The 17,102-nt window shown below is 42.3% G+C and overlaps 1 protein-coding gene across 1 annotated transcript in view; it reads right to left on the bottom strand.

Moving 5' to 3' along the window:
* Ptprn2 (protein tyrosine phosphatase receptor type N2) overlaps window positions 1–16,843 on the bottom strand; it is a 565,071-nt gene extending 548,228 nt beyond the window's left edge. The window contains exons 1-2 of the mRNA XM_071605349.1: window positions 16,696–16,843; window positions 9,177–9,413 (exon numbers count right to left, since the gene is read on the bottom strand). Coding sequence (XP_071461450.1) covers window positions 9,177–9,413; window positions 16,696–16,843 — 385 coding nt within the window. The remainder of the gene's footprint in view (window positions 1–9,176; window positions 9,414–16,695) is intronic.
* Window positions 16,844–17,102: the final 259 nt, after the last annotated feature.

Genomic DNA, 17,102 nt, shown 5'->3' with positions numbered 1-17,102 from the left:
TATTTTATCTAGCTCTAAAGGGTTTTACACCCTGTCTTCGCTCAGAGGCCTATTTTTCAAGGGTTAACTCTCAAATACACTGGGAAATTTTCCTCTTACAAAACCCTAAGTAGGGCATAGACATGGTGGTGTTGGGAGTAAATCTGATAACCATCAAGGACAAATGGCAATGTGAACCTTTGATCTCAGTGTCCACCATGGCTATTAGACTTTACATCTAGCATTTGCAACTGTACAGGCCTGCCCTATATTTGATTCATAATGGAAAGTGTGGTAAGCTGTACTTTAATTTCTAAGAGTTTAAATCTAATAGGGGCTTTAATAAACACCTGTAGAATTGCCGACTGCCTGTGGAGATCTACCTACAAAAAGTTACAGGATCTTTGTTTCCTGTTTTACATATATGTGCACACTTGTGTACTGTACTGTGTCTACATATGTGCTTGTACATACATCATGTACATGGTGTCAAAATTGGCATAGATAAGTGAGCACTCATAGATTAAAATTTAAAAAAGAAACGGATCCAAATACCTTTGAGTTCACATGACTTTAAAAGTTCAATTTAAGTTAGGTAGTTGAAAATGAGTTAATTAGATTTAATATCAATGGGGATTAATCTTCACAGATATGTTTGTTAGAGGAGACATCTGGTTAATTTGCAAAGTTAAAGTGCTAAAACATTAACTACTAAATATGAAATCCAGTACTCTTAACTTCTTAAATTCCATAAGGTAACATTTTAAACATTATTTGTGTTTTCATAAATGGGTAAATAAAAAAATTTGAGATTGCTTCATGTGTGTGTATTCACTAAAACAAGGTTAACAAGAGTTAACATTCTATCAGATGTAATTTATATGCAAAGAGTATAAGAGGTTTCAGTTGTATTTTAGCTAAAGTGTCATAAAAACATAAAAGTATTCCATCTTATTAAAGTGGAGTAATTTGTCTAAATTCAGAATTTTATAAGGGTTCTTTCAGAAAGTGAATTTAAAATGGGTCAACAGCTACAAAAGAGATATGAGAAGATTCTAGGTGTGGAAACTTATTTTAATATGAAAAGAAAAAGGAAAAAATGATTCTGAGAAAGTCTTTGGTGTGGTAAAGTAAAAAGTTGTACAATGTAAGTAAGTTGCAGGTTGTTTATGAAGGGAGAATTTCAAAAAGTTTGTGTGTAACTAAGTTGGTTACATATAAATACCAAAATAAGTTCACCTTTTTTAAGGCTTTTTCTAAGATCAAATATGAATGAACTGAGGGGCTGGGATTGCAGCTCAGTGGTAGAGCACTTGCCTTGCACGTGTGAGGCGCTGGGTTCAATCCTCGGCCCACATAAAACTAGCAAAATAATGGTATTGTGTCCATCTACAATATTTAAAAAAAACAAATATTAGTGTATTGATATAAACCAGTTTAATCCTCTATGGGTTGAAGTAACAAGGATTTCTTAAAATACTAATCTGTTCTTATCTACCAAGATACTTTCTGGTGTCAAGTTTTACTCTTGAGAGGAACTAGTCTTAAAGGAATTAGGGTTTGTACAACTCTGGTTAAACAGCAACTGTATTTGAGAGTATTACACTACATTACAGATTCTGATATTTTCTTTAAAAGCTAAATTTTCTTTAAAAGCTAAATTTAAAAACATCAGTGTAATTGTGGTGCTATTATAGCCTCTTTGAATAATAAATGTATTCATATCTTCCAAGTATACAGGTCTTTAAAGTATAAGGTTTAGAAGAACAGTTTACCAAGCTGGTGTTCATGAAACTTAAGGTTTAAAGTAAAGATTAGGGATTATAAAAATTATCTTTCTTAATTCATAGCTATTATACAAACTAAATATGTTTTTACTCTTGTTAATTTCATTTTACATTTTTCTTGTTATAACTATTATCCTTACAGGAGTCAACTTCTAATATAACAACCTGAGTTATTTTGAGATAATAGGCCATCATCTATAGGACAGACAGGATGCAAGGCTAACTTCCAGTAATACTGCGGACCCTAATTAAATATAAGGGGTAAATTTAAAGTCAAAATCCAGTACTCTTACCTTAAGACTGGTAAAACAGGCTTGCTGGATATTTAAGACCAAAGCTTAAAGTAAGTAAAAGAAACAATAAAAATAGCCAATATTTGCCTCTTGCCCTTTGAGGTCAACTCAAACTCATGGAACAAGGGGATTTCTCTAAGGGCTGTGCAACACTGGACCACATGACCTCCTGATCAGGGGTATTTATGAGACCCTGGAGAACAGAGAGCCAACCAGTGCACATTCTGCAAAAAGGAGAGTCGTTGGAGAGGGAGATGTCCCTGAGGGAGACCTTGATTCATCCTTGCAGATGGCACTAAGGAGCTAAAAGGCTGTGCTCAAACTCCCAAGAGCAACCCCCTGAGGGAACTCAACTGACTCCTAACAGTAGATAGAAACAAAGTCAATCTGACCAGTGGGTTTGAACACCTAGCAAAACAAGTTATGACCAAAGTACAGCCACACCTGAGCATCTAAAAGGAAAGACGATAGTCCTTTTTAAAATTTTTTGTTTTAATTAGTTATACATGACAGTCGAATGCATTAATGCACTTTAATATATCATACACAAATGGGATAGATTTTTTCATTTTTCTGAGTGTACGTGTTGCAGAATTATATTGGTCATGCAGTCATATACACACATACAGTAATAATGTCTGTGTCATTCTACTGTCTTTCCTATCCCCACATCCCCTCCCCTCCCCTCCCATCATTTCCCTCTACCTAACCTAAGGTAACACTGTTCTTCCCTAGTGCCCCCCACCTTATTATGAATTAGCATCTTCATATTAGAGAAAACATTCGGCCTTTGGTATTGTGGGATTGGCTTCTTTTGCTTAGCATGATGTTCTTCAACTCCAACCATTTACTGGCAAATGCCATAATTTCACTCTTCTTTAAAGCTGAGTAATATTCCATTGAGTATATATACCACATTTCTTTATCCATTCATCTATTGAGGGACACCTAGGTTGGTTCCATAGTCTAGCTATTGTGAATTGAGCTGCTATAAACATTGATGTGGCTGTGTCACTATAGTATGCTGATTTCAAGTCCTTTGGGTCTAAACCTAGGAGTGGGATAGCTGGGTCAAATGGTGGTTGCATTCCCAGTTTTCTGAGGAATCTCCAAACTGTTTTCCATAGTGGTTGCACCAATTTGCAATATAGGAATGTACCTTTTTCACCGCATCCTCTCCAACATTTATTGTTGCCTGTACCCTTGATGATTGCCATTCTGACAGGAGTGAGATGAAATCTTAGAATAGTTTTGATTTGCATTTCTCTAGTTGATAGAGATGTTGAACACTTTTTCATATATTTATTGATCAATTGTATTTCTTCTTCTGTGGAGTGTCTGTTCAGTTCCTTAGCCAGTTTATTGATTGGGTTATTTAGGTATTTTTTTTTTTTTTGGTATTAAGTTTTTTGAGTTCTTTATATGTACTAGAGATTAATGCTTTATTGGAGGTGCATGTGGTAAATATTTTCTCCCAATCTGTAGGCTCTCTCCTTATGTTATTGTTTCCTTTGCTGAAAAGAAGCTTTTTAGTTTGAATCCATCCCATTTATTGATTATTGATTTTACTTCTTGTGCTTTAGGAGTCTTGTTAAGGAAGTCAGATCCTAGGCCAATGTCATGAATATTTGGGCCTATTTTTTCTTCTATTAGGCACAGAGTCTCTGATCTAGTCTCTAGTCTCTGCTTAAGTCTTTGATCCACTGTGAGTTGATTTTTGTGCAGGATGAGAGATAGAGGTTTAATTTCATTTTGCTACATGTGGATTTCCAGTTTTGCCAGCACCATTTGTAGAATAGGCTATCTGTTCTCCAATGTGTGTTTTTGGCACCTTTCTCTAGTATGAGATAACCCTATTTATGTGGGTTAGTCTCTGTGTCCTCTATTCTGTACCATTGGTCTTCCAGTCTATTTTGGTACAATACCATGCCATTTTAGTTACTATAGCTCTGTAGTATAGTTTAAGGTCTAGTATTGTGATGCCTCCTGCTTCACTTTTCTTCCTAAGGATTGCTTTAGCTATTCTGGGTCTCTTATTATTTCCAAAAAAATTCATAATTGCTTTTCCTATTTCTATGAAGAAAGTCATTGGGATTTTAATAGGAATTGCCTCAAATCTGTATAATGCTTCTGGTAGGATGGCCATGTTGACAATATTAATTCTGCCTATCCAGGAGCAGGGAAGATCTTGCCATCTTCTGAGGTTTTCTTCAATTTCTTTCTTTAGTGTTCTGTAGCTTTCATTGTAGAGGACTTTCACCTCTTTTTTTGTTATATTGATTCCCAGTTTTTTGTTTGTTTTGTTTTTAGGCTATTGTGAATGGAGTAGTTTTCCAAGTTTCTTTTTCAGTGGATTCCTGCTGATGTATAGGAGTGCATTTGATTTATGGTTATTGATTTTATATCCTGATATTTTGGGGAATTCATTTATTAGTTCCAGTTTTATGGTGAAATTTTTTAGATCTTCTGGATATAGAATCATGTCATCAGCAAATAGTGATAGTTTGAGTTTAAGATCCCTTTCTTTCTTTTGTTTAGTTGCTCTGGCTAGAGTTTCAAAGATGATGTTGAATAGAAGTGGTGAAAGAGGACATCCCTGTCTTGTTCCAAGTTTTCAGCAAAAATGCTTTCAATTTTTCTCCATTTAGAATGATGCTGGCCTTGGGTTTAGCATAGATAGCTTTGACAATGTTGAGGTATGTTCCTACTGTCTCTAGTTTTTCTAATGTTTTTAGTATGAAGGTGTGCTGTGTTTTGTCAAATGCTTTTTCTGTATGTATAGATTCTTGTTTTTAAGTTTAATAATATGATGAATTACGTTTATTGATTTCCTCATGTTGAACTAACCCTGCATCCTTGGTATGAACCCCAGTTGATTATGGTGCACTATCTTTTTTAATATGTTTTGTATGTGATCTGCCAGAATTTTATTGAGAATTTTTACATCTATGTTCATCAGGGATATTGGTCTGAGGTTTTATTTCCTTGATGTGTCTTTGTCTGGTTTTGGTATCAGGGTGATATTAGCCTCATAGAATGAGTTTAGAAGGGTTCCCTCCTTTTCTATTTCATGGGATACTTTGAGGAGTATTGGAGCTAATTCTTCTTTGAAAGTCTTGTAGAACATGGCTGGTCCTGGGCTGTGGGGAGCCACATTGAGTCACCACACCTTTCAGTCCTGATGCACCACGGGGATCTGAGAGATCACTGTAGTCTGGTGCGGTAGTGCCGTGACTCGTGACTCAGTCTTTCCCTCCCGCTCGGATAGCAAGGCCAGCATTCTGAGTAGGCCTACCCTGGGGTTGAGCTACACTCACCTGTTCTTTTGTAATCCTACCCCTTTGCCCTGTTTGGGATAGAGTGTTCCATGGAAATGCCTTTTGGGTGTCACCTTCTCTTGCTCTGCCTTTGGGTGTGACCTTCTTAGATGTCAGTCAATCTGCTGACAGCAGACATCAGGAAGCTAGATTCAACCCCCTGAAACCTGACCCCTTGCCTCATTTAAATGGCTTCTTCCCAATAAAAGTGTTCAGCATGTGCACATGTGTGTTCTCTTTCTCTCTCTCTCTCTCTCTCTCTCTCTCTCTCTCTCTCTCTCTCTCTCTCCACGGACCCCTAAGGTCAGATCAGCCGTCACAGGACCCAAAGAAAAAGGTATCTCTGTCTCTTGTGTGATTATTTCCTGCAGCCCAGTACCTGGCATGACCCTGAGTGGTTTAGTTGTGAGGAACACAACACTGGGGTTTTCACACTGGGGTTTTCTTGGTTGGTAGGATTTTGATGGTGTTTTCTGTTTCATTACTTGAAATTGATCAGTTTAAACCATGTATGACCTCCTCATTCAATTTGGGTAGATCATGTCTCTAGAAATTTGTTGATGTCTTCAATATTTTCTATTTTATTACAGTATAGATTTTCAAAAGAGTTTCTAATTATATATAATAGGGGTTTATCTATTTTATTTATTTTTTCAAAGAACCAACTTTTTGTTTTGTCAATTTTTTAAAATTATTTCTTTTGTTTTGATTTCATTGATTTTGGCTCTGATTTTAATTATTTCCTGCCTTCTACTGCTTTTGGCGTTGCTTTGTTCTTCTTTTACTGGGGCTTTGAGATGTAGTGTTACGTCATTTATTTGTTGACTTTTTATTCTTTTAATGAAAACACTCAATGCAATGAGCTTTCCTCTCAGCACTGCCCTCATAGTGTCCCAGAGATTTTGATACGTTGTATCAGTGATCTCATTTTCTCTAAGAATTTTTTTATTTCATCCTTGATTTCTTCTACCATCCATTCATCATTCAATTGTGTGTTATTTTGTCTCCATTTGTTACAGTAGCTTTTATTTTTTATTTTATCATTGGTTTCTAATTTCATTCCATTGTGGTCTGATAGAATGCAGGGTATTATCTGTTTTGGGTTTTTTTTGTTGTTGTTGTTGTTTTTGTGTGTGTGTGTGTGTATGTGTATGTTTACTACGAGTTGCTTTGTGGCATAGTATGGTCTATTTTAGAGAAGGAGCCATGTGCTGCTGAGTAGAAAGTATATTTGCTCTTTGATGGATGGAATATTCTATACATGTCTGTTAAGTCTATAAGAACTATAGAACTAAATAATACAAATCTTGCATTATTTAGTTCTATAGCTTCCTTATTTAGCTTTTGTTTGGAAGATCTGTCCAGTAGTGAGAGAGGTGTGTTAAAGTCGCCCAGTACTATTGTATTGTGGTCTATTGACTCTTGAAATTGAGAAGGGTTTGTCTGATGGACATAGATGTTCCACTGTTTGGGGCATAATATTTATAGTTGTTATGACCTGCTTATATACACTTTCCTTAAGAAGTATGAAAGTATTGTCTCTTCTGGTTAACTTTGGCTTGAAGTCTACTTTATCTGGGATGAGGATGGAAACCCCTGCTTGTCACGAAGTCCATGTGAGTGATAAGTTTTTTCCCCTCCTTTCACCATCAGCAGGTGGATGTCTTTGCCTATGAGGTGAGTCTCTTGAAGACAGCATATTGTTGGGTCTTGCTTTTTAATCCAAATTGTCTTTTGATTGATGAGTTTAGGCTGTTAACATTCAAGGTTGTTATTGAGATATGATTTGTATTCCCTGTCATTTTGATTTATTTCTGGGTTTTGATTTGTCTTAGTTTCTCATTTGGTTGAATGTCCCTTTAGTATAGAACCTCCCTTTGCTGGTTTTCACTTTTTTTTAACTTCACCCTCATGGAATATTTTGTGGGAATGCTCTGTAGTATAGGCTTCTTAGTTGTGAATTCTTTTAATTTTTGTTTATCATGGAATGTTTTAATTTCCTCTTCAAATCTGAAACTTAATTTTGCTGGATATAAAAATTCTTGTTTGGCATCCACTTTCTTTCAGAGGTTGAAATATATTATTCCAGGGCCTCCTAGCTTTAATGGTCTGGGCTGAGAAATTAGTTGAGATCTGAATTGGTTTCCCCCTATACATAATTTGATTTTTTTCTCTCATAGCCTTTAAGATTTTATCGTTATTCTCTGTGTTACTCATTCTCGTTTAATGTGTCTTGGTGTGAGTCTGCCATATTTTTTTTACATTTGGGGTCCTGTAAGCCTCTTGTATTTGATTTTCCATCCCATTCTTTGGGTTTGGAATATTTTCTGCTATTATAACATTGAAAAGATTGTGCATTCCTTTGTTTGTATCTCTGCCCCTTCATAATTCCAATAACTCTTAAATTTGGTCTTTTCAAGTTATCTCATAATCCCTGGATGTCCTGTTCATGGTCTCTTTCCATCTTCTCTACGTGTTCAGCTCTACTTTCAGGGTTATATATTTTGTCTTCAGTGTCTGAGGTTCTGTCTTCCAAGTGGTCTAGTCTGTTGGTGGTGCTTTCTATTGAATTTATAATTTGGTTTACTGATTCCTTTATTTCAAGGATTTCTGCTTGTTTGTTTGTTTTTTTTTTTTCTCACGATCTGTAACTCTATTGAAGTGGCTTTCACTTCCTGTATTTTTTCTTTGATTTCACTCCTTATCCTATCCTTTACTTCACATATCACTTTAACTATGTACAATCTGAACTCCTTCTCGGACATTTCTTCTACTGTGTTATCAGTAGTTTCTGTTGGTTTGTTTGGGGAGCTTTATTCCCTTGTTTTTTTGTGTTGTTAGTGTGTTTTCCCATCTAAAAGTATGGATCTAAGGCAGGATAGATTCTACCCTGTAGACCTATCGGGTCCCTAAGGTTTCCAGTGCTTCACCTTTACTGGTAAGACCGACATCAACAGCACCCAGTGTACACAATGTATGGCCTTAATCCTAACAGATCCCACTAAGGTGCTACTGCTTTCTCACGTTGAACCACAACGATGAGTTCAATAACTGTCTATAGTACAAACAGAATATTTGTTAAAATTATTTACAATTTAAAGTGGTGGATGAGAAAACAGAGGTAGTGTATCAAGCAACATTTACAAGGGAGGAAGAGAGAAGCTAGAAATAAAAATTCACAGGAAGAGTGGAAGAGGAGTCAACAGAGATTGGCTGGTGGTTGGAGAAGAGAGAGAAGAATACGAACAAAAAGAAAAAATTAAAGACATAAGAATACAACAAAAATTCAAAACACCAATCAGATATCATTGTCCTTCACATACTGATGCATAAAAAAAAATCTTGTTCCAAATATGGTAGAGAGATTAGTGAATCAAAAAATAAAATAAAATAATCTTGCTGGAAAGTTGAACTGTCTCTGTCAGTGTTCAACAGCTTCTCAGCCCTGTCTCTCATGTCTCTCGGGATCACCAAACCCAGATCAGCCCTTGCAAACCCAGTCTCTATCCCACTGATCTGGGCTTTAGACACCTCAGGCTCGGCCACCTGCAGTCCCAAGACCTCAGTGTTTCTCCTACTTGCAGAGAGACCACCAGGACACACTCATGCAAAGGAGCAACCCGAGATGCAGCAGCAAGACAAGGGCCACCAGCTCTCTCAGCAGGAAGACCCCAGGCTCCTCCAAACCTGCAGGCACCCCCACACTGGACCTGCAGGTCCCAGCTGGAGTCCCCAGACAGAGGCTCTTGTGGAGGTAAAGCCCGGGCTGGTGTCCCAAAATGGGTGCAGCCACGTGCAACCAAACCTGGAGTCTCTGCCGAAGCAGTCCCCTAGGCTGTGGTAGCTGCAGTAGTGGTGGTGGTTGTTGGCAGCAGGCAGTGGGTCAGCTGTGGCAGTGGCTGCAGTGGCAGCTACAACTGCAGCTGTGGGGGCAGCGTCACCAGGGGTCAGCAGCAGTTCGGCTTCAGTTGTGTCCAGGGCGTCGGTTTGGTCTGTGGCAGCAGCACCCAGAAAGAAGACCTCCAGGCCATCCCAGGCTGGCAGCAGCAGAATCAGAGGCAGCAGCAGCAGCAATGGTGGCCGCAGTGCAGGCCGCAGTTGATTGACAGGAGACCTCCGGTTCAGTGGTGGCGACCACAGAAGTAGCAACGGGATTCACGTCCTAGGTTACCAAGGCCAGACCTCTGGACACATCAGTGGCTTCTGGGGTAACCCACAAAGAAGACCTCCAGACAACCTCAGGCTGGCCGCAGGGGAATCAGAGACAGCAATGGCAGTAGAGGCACAGGTTGACTGAGCGACAATAGTCCTTTTAATGTAACTTAGGACGAACACTTGTGTTAGCCCCAACAAGAGTAAGTAAGACTGAAGGCTACAAAAGAGTATTTCTTAGGAGTGCCCCACAACTATCAAAACAGACTATCGGAGTCACAATTTCTTTTTATTCAATAGTCAATTTAAGGCCCACAAATCTTCCTAATCTCCTACAAGGTAGGTTTGAGTTGTGTTTGATAGTATGATCATCTAGCCCTAAGTAACAAAAATAAAGGGATCTCTACTAAACACAGAGTTTATGCCAATTAACAGACATTTGTAAAAATCAAATGTCATTACATATCCTAACGACATCTTATAAGGGCATCATAAAAACCAAGTGTTAGGTGTACCTTCCTGATAACTCTGGCAGTGTTAAAGGTCTACATTCCCAAATAGAGGCCTTCCCTCACGGCCCACTTCTTAGCTCTTGCACCTCCTTGAGAGAGATCACTAGTTTCTATCATCATCATGACGCTCACTGACATGTTTCAATGCTACGACACTTTGTGTTAATCACGTTCTAGTACCCACGTCTTCTTCTTTCTCTCACAGAAGCAGCCACCTCCCACGTGACTTTACAAACCAGACTTTTGCCACAGACCCCTCAGCTGACCCAAAACATCCCTAAAAGGGAAACCCAAACTGCTGCCCCGCATCTCACCTCCCAGCCTGAAGCAGCCAAAGTCATCGTCCCTTCCCTTATAGTAGGGCTCCCTTATCAGAGGAGGCGTGGGGTGGGGGAGGCAGAAGGACAGTCAGTGTAGCTCCTCCAACCTGCTGCCAGGGAACTGACCCTCCCTGCAAGAGGTCCTTAATGAGTGCCCCTGGAGGTCTCTCTTCCTGCCCCTGGTCAATCCACCTTTTGGCCACTGGTCGTGTAGGCAAGATAAGAGGAGGACAGGGCATGAAAAGAAAGGAAACCTAAAATCTATTAAATGGTCAGGACAGCCCCCTCCCTCTGGCACCATCTTGGACCCCCCTCCTCTGTGGAGGAGCCTCTGTCCTTCTCTCTCTCTCTCTCTCTCTCTCTCTCTCTCTTCTGTCCTTTAAATAAAAACCCTTTGTTCTTGCCTCAGCATTTCTCAGTGTTCAACCTTCAACTCTGGGGAACTGGACTCGACCTGGTGCTCAACACTGGTGTCACTAAAACAGACGCATGACATGGGAGGCACCAGCCAATACAGTGAGGAGAGAGGGACAGGGAGGAGAGAAGCAAGGGAGGAAATTGCAGAGGCCATAAAAAGAATAGGCCAAACTCCCCCACTGCTCCCAGCGCTGGGGCCCTTCTCCCTGGAGAAGTCTGTCTCTGTCACCTTTGCAGTAAGCTCACTTCTTGCTTGCTATCTCGGTGTCCTGTCTTCAATTGTTTGTTAAGTGGAGAGAACAAACCCAGCACCCCTAGATGGTAATAGAATTGGGGGCTCATCGGAATCAAAACCAGGGACTCAAAGGTCAGTAACTGTCATGTCAAATGGCTGGCAACCCCTGGAAGTGACCGTTGATTGTCCAGCACTTCTGTTTCTCTCGGAGGCTGAGGAAGCCCCCAGCCACATCCCACGACTGACTGTTTGGTTTTCCCCTCTTTCTCTCCTCTCGTGCAGACACATGGATAGCAGGCCCCAGTGTCCAGGACACAATCAGCAACATTTCCTCTCCTCATTAGGAAACAGCGTGTCAGTTAGGACTCAGCTCCTCATTCATCTGTACCTTGTGCAGAAACCTTGTCCCTTGGTCAGGATAACTGCCCCTGACAAAAGGCCCTAAATAGAGAAACTCCCTGTTTTTGGAGATATTTGAGAAAACTATCTCCTTCCCTGTGGCTTTAAGGACCCTCCAAAGGAACAAAGAAAAGGGGATATGACTCTCTCAGGGCTTCTCCTGGGTTGATTCACAGCAGCTGTTGGGAGCCTCCTTGCTCAGGACAAAGGTCCATGAATTGGGGCTGAGAGATGGCGCTACAAGTCAGGGGACTCTCCTCATCTCAAACCCTTTCACAGGCAACGGCCTCCCCGCCAGCTTCTTGTCTTCCTGAGAACTCTGAATCCCTTTGTGACAGAAAGAAGGAGGTAATCACAGCCTTCTGGGAATGGACACATGAGATATCTGGGTCACGAAAGGAAATATCGGGGACATGGCCCACAGGCCATGAGTAAGCTTGGCTAGTTCCTACCTGGACATGGCCCCCTCAGAGAGAAGCTGGGTCAGGCCAGTCTACCCCATTCACAGACCAGACCGCCCCTCCTGACTTACAAAAGACTGAGATGGGGACTGGGCTCAGTAACTAGGATAATCTGGACCCCCAAGTAAAGAAAAAATCCTTGGTCTTATTTTGCCCTGAGGCCTGGCCTCAGTACCCATCAGGAGATGGAGAAAGATGGCGGCCTTTTTAGGGGACCCTAAACCGCAGAACTACTCAGCAGTTAGACCCTCTCTGTAGATGGGCGGGTGAATAGAACGAAGTTCCTTGTGTAAAATTGTCCTTTCATCTGAGATCACGTTGAACCAGCAAAGGACGCAAGCTCGGACCCAGCGCCAGTGGGTGAAGGCGATCGCCCTCACTGTCCTGTCAAGGTCACAGTGAAAGTAAGAGCTGGCAAAGCCGCTCTCCCACTGTCTTGACAAGGTCACAGAGACCCTCGCTGGTTGGTGGGAAACGGAAACCCTGAGACCCTTTTTTACGTACTTGGGACTCTTGATTTTCGTGCTCATGTCCTGACAGGAGGATGAGTATGGTAAATGCCAAACCAAATAAACTTCAGAGGGCTAGAACCTAACAGGCAGTTCATCCTGGAAGGCTGTTCCACTACCCCTCAGCACGTCAAGGACAACTAGAAAGCTGCTCTACTGTCTCAGCACCTTGAGGACAAAATCAACAACAATCATTCTCCGAAAGGTCACGAGAATTTTAGGCACCACCTTGATCATATCGACTAGAACCCAAGCCCATATTTCCGACCTCTTAGAAATCCTAATCATCATGCTATTGTACAAAACCCACCAAATGTAGTTTCATTCTTGATTAAGGAAAGTTATGTTATACACTGAGGAAAGTTAAGACATATAAGGATACATTCTTCTCATTTCTATAAACCCTCTTTTACTTCACATAGGGATTTATGATGAGCATACTTAATATTGGCGGAAAGTGGACTCATGTTTAGAACTTACTTTTTATTGAGAAAGATCATAAAGATATCAGACCTAGTGCACCTTGACTGAGAAACAAAGAAACTCTTTGAGAAAGCAGCTCAATCAGTTTTATGAGAATAAATTTAGGAATTAATTAAAGTAGCTTTATAAGACATATTTTTAGAATAATGTTAGAAGTATTATTCTATTTAGTTTCTTGGGTTTAGAATTCTTAAGTTTTTAGCTGTATGGGTTTCTGATATGTTTTAAGAATGGTTTATAAACTTTAGGATATTTTAAGTATAAGATTTAAGGGGACGTTTTTTAGATGGGGATTTTAGATTTAAAATAAAAGTGTAGGTGTACTTTAAAACTTAAAGGTTAAAGATAGGTTAGGAGAGTAGACTCTGGTTACATAGTTTGGCATTAGTTAATAAGAAAATAGTACATCTTGGGAAAATCTGAAAAAATGTAAATTAGTGACGCATTTTATTAATGATTGATAATTAAAAGTCACATCCTGAAAAAATGTAAATTGATGTTACATTTTTCTATACCCCTAATTATGGTTAAGGAAACGTGATGTCTTGGCAAAGTTTTGAAATTGTATAATCAATGACGTATTCTGAATCTATAATGATGAGAAAAATTGTAATAAAAGATGACCCAGAGAAAGCTGCATTAGCTCTCTCTGCAGATTGCTCCAACGGAACTCCTGTCTCACCTTTCTGCCCACGCCACTCATCCTTCAGGACTCCCTGGGCCCCGCTAGGGCTGGACCCCGGCAGCCAGTCACCAAATCCCCAGAACAAAAAACTTACTCAAAGAAAGAAGGGACCTTTACCAGTCAAACAGATGATTCCCTCAGCCCCATCTGAAGAAGAACTTGGTCCTACGCTGCTCTCCCTTTATATCCCTTTTTAAAAGGGCTGCAGCCTAGTCCTCCTCATCCAGGGACAGGCTCCACCTATGATCCCACAGTTGCTAGGAAACGTGCTGCTCAGGGTTATTTCCCCTCAAGGAAGTGCTGGGGGAGGGGCTGGGACTGGACCCGAGATGGTGGATGTACCTTTTCACTAACTGGACTAGAGGACATGAAGACAGACCTGGGGAACTAGACCAAAACCCAGAGCACGCGTTCAGACCTGCCAGCAATGCTCAGATCTTTATGATCTAGATGGAAGGATATCATGTGGCTTTTGAGTCAAACTCTAACTTCCTTGGAAAATAGTTCTTAGAGGAGGCTACTGAAACAGGAGACGGCTACTACTCAGTGGGTGGAGGGAGTAGCCCTGCTGACCTCCCCACAGGGAGCCAGGCAGTTCCCTCACTGACAAGTGGGATGCTGACAGAGACGGAGACAATGAGGCCCAACTTGGGGAGCTCAGGGTGACCTTGCCCGTGGACAAGCACCAGACAAACTTCCCTCTGGACACAGGAGCTCAATTCTCAGTCCTGTCCTCTCCTGGACCTAGGTCCCAAGATAAAGCAACCATTCAGGGCGTATCGGGCTGCCCCTCTAAGCAATATTTTTCTAGAGCTCTTGCTTGCTCCTGGGGTGATTTCTACCTCTGTCAGTTGCTTCTCATTATGCCAGAGATCCCAACCTCTACCTGAGGAAGAGACACATTATCTTAATCAAGGGTCCAGTTATTGTTGCCACTTGGAGAATAGAGCTGCCTACCATTAACCGAGAAAGAGGCGGACCCCACAGATTGGTCAGACAACAATAGATGGGGAAGGGCACAGACTGCAAAAAGGGACCTATCTTAAGGCTCTTAAGGGTCCTTCCTACTTTGCTCACCTGAAGGTGGGAGGGACCGATACCTATTACACTAAACTTGAAAGGATGGGGCTCTGCGTAGAATGCTCAGGCCCGAATCACTCCTCCATTGGGGGCCCCAAAAGGCCCCAACAAGTGGGGGTCAGTTCCGGATCTCCATTTCATCAATGAGGCAGTGGTCCCTCGGCACTGTGGGTCCAGATCCATCTGCTCTCCTTACCAGATCCCCACGTGAACCACTTACTGTGCTCTCCTAGATCTGAAGGGTGCCTTTTTCTGCATCTCTTTACATCCAAAAAGCCAACCTCGATTTGCTGTTGAGGATCCTGCTCATGGGCAGAAGTGACCTGGACCGTCCTTCCCAGAGGTGTCAGTCACGTGTCCCAGTCGAGGTTGCCTGAGGCTGGCCTTCCCACTGCCTAGCTGCAGGTTCCCACCTGGAAAGCCTCACGCTGCTCTGGCAGCACAGCAGCGGCCGTCTGCCTCCCGGCTCCAGCCCCCCTCAGCCCCCCTCAGCCCTTCCTGCTTTTTGTCCTCCTGATACTGAAGACTGCCAAGATGAGCCAAGGCCACACAACCCCTGGCCATGATCATTTTCCCGTCACTGTCTGAGGAGCCGGAGAACCAGTGCTGCCTTCGAGGACAGGCCTGGCGGGCAGGCTGGGCCAGGCACCCCGAGACCCTGCTGCTCAGCTGACTCTCACCCACGGAAGGGGCCCAGGAAGCACCCAGGACTGGCCCCAGGAATCCCAGCAGACACCTCTGCTCCGCGGCAGTCTGCCCCGACCTTGCAGTACAGTTCCTCTGAACGTCGACCTTATCTTTAAAGTCCCCAAAGTAAACGTAAGCTCTAACAAATGTCACGTTCTTTGGCCAAAATCAGAGAGACCTACATCTTCAGAACACTGAGTCCGAGTCCCCGTCACACCCACACTCCTGCCGCCAGTGGGAAAGGTGTGTCAGGAGCAGTTTTATGGTTGTTCTTCCCTTTTTTCTGCATTTTTATAGCAATATTATTGCAGGTTAGTTCAAAATAAGTGGATGTTTTAGTCTGAGCATGGTGGTGCATGCACAGCTGTAATTCCAGCAACTCAGGAGGCTATGGAAGGATCACAAGTTCAAGGCTAGCCTGGGCAACTTGGCAAGATCCTGTCATAAAATGAAATAAAATACCCTGGGGCTGTGGATGTAGCTCAGTGACAGAGAACTTACCCAGCATGGGCAGGGCCCTGGGTTCCACCCCCAGTACAGCAAATGAATGCTTTAGAAGAAGAGTCCTTGGGTCAAATCAGAACACTCACACTCACTCTGAAGCACCCTCGTCTGTCACTGGTGCTGTCTGTGGCTGGCTGACACCCTGTCGTGTACGGATGACTTTTCTTCTACTCCAACAGTGAGGTATCTGTCACTAAATTAGACCAACTGATGGGCTCTGAAACCAATAGCCCCATCCCCTCTCTTCCTTACAGTTATCCATGTGAACCTACGCACACGTGTGGTGTTCAGAGTGTGGCTTCTCCACTTGTTCCTAAACCAAAGGCGAGAAGCCAGGAATTTATCTATGTTAAAGAATTTGCATTTAGGGTACATAACCAAACCGAAGTTTTTCTTGTATTGCAAGAAAATCTGGAACCTTCTTCTTTTCCACCCTCCTCCATCAATATTCCTGCAGCGGCAGCAGGTAGTTTGCTTGGCTGTTTGAAATACAAAAATAAGCCTCAATCTGAGTGAACTAAGTGATGTTTGTCTCATGTGGTACTCAGCAGATTCAGGCATGGCTGGATCTGGAAACACAACTGCAGGAAGGACTCCATCTTTTCTCCACTTTTCATCTGAGGCTCTACCTGGGGAAACACCCCCGTAGGGCTCTCTGCTGCTGTCTCAACAGAGAACATGCTCCTCTTAGCAGTCTGCTCAAGGCCCACCCTGAACTTGCAAGCTCTGAAGGGGACCTGCCCATCTGTTATGGTTGGGAAGTGAGAAGACCCCAAAATCCATGTGTCCGACACCGTGAGAAGGTTCAGAGGAGAAATGATTGGGTTTCCAGAGCCTTAACCCAAGCCCTGGAACGATCCCCTGATGGGACTAACCGAGGGGTGATTGGAAGCAGTAGGGTGTGGCTGGAGGGGATGGGTCACTGGGGGTGTGCACGCCGTTGGGGTATACAGCCTGTATCTGCAATGCAGTCCGATTCTCTGCTTCCTGAGCATCATGCCTTGAGCTGCTTCCCTCCGCCATTCTTCCACCTTGTGTCCTGCCTCGCCTCAAGCCCTGAGGGATGGAGTTGGCTAAACATGGACCAAAACTCTGAAACTGTGAGCTGACCAATAAACCTCCTTCCTCTGAAACTCTTTTTGTCAGTGTTTTAGTCACAGCAGAGGAAAGGCTGACTAAAACACTGTGGCCTCCCGTGACAGCTGAGGACATGGTGCTCCAATTAGCTGGACCAGACTCCCATGACCCCAAGGGTGATGTCCAAGCCACCAAGAACCAGACA

This window comes from Marmota flaviventris, chromosome 1 (assembly GCF_047511675.1).
Source record: "Marmota flaviventris isolate mMarFla1 chromosome 1, mMarFla1.hap1, whole genome shotgun sequence".
Classification (NCBI taxonomy): domain Eukaryota; kingdom Metazoa; phylum Chordata; class Mammalia; order Rodentia; family Sciuridae; genus Marmota; species Marmota flaviventris.
The sequence above is the reverse complement of the archived record's forward strand: the minus strand, read 5'-3'. Positions and strand labels throughout refer to the sequence as shown.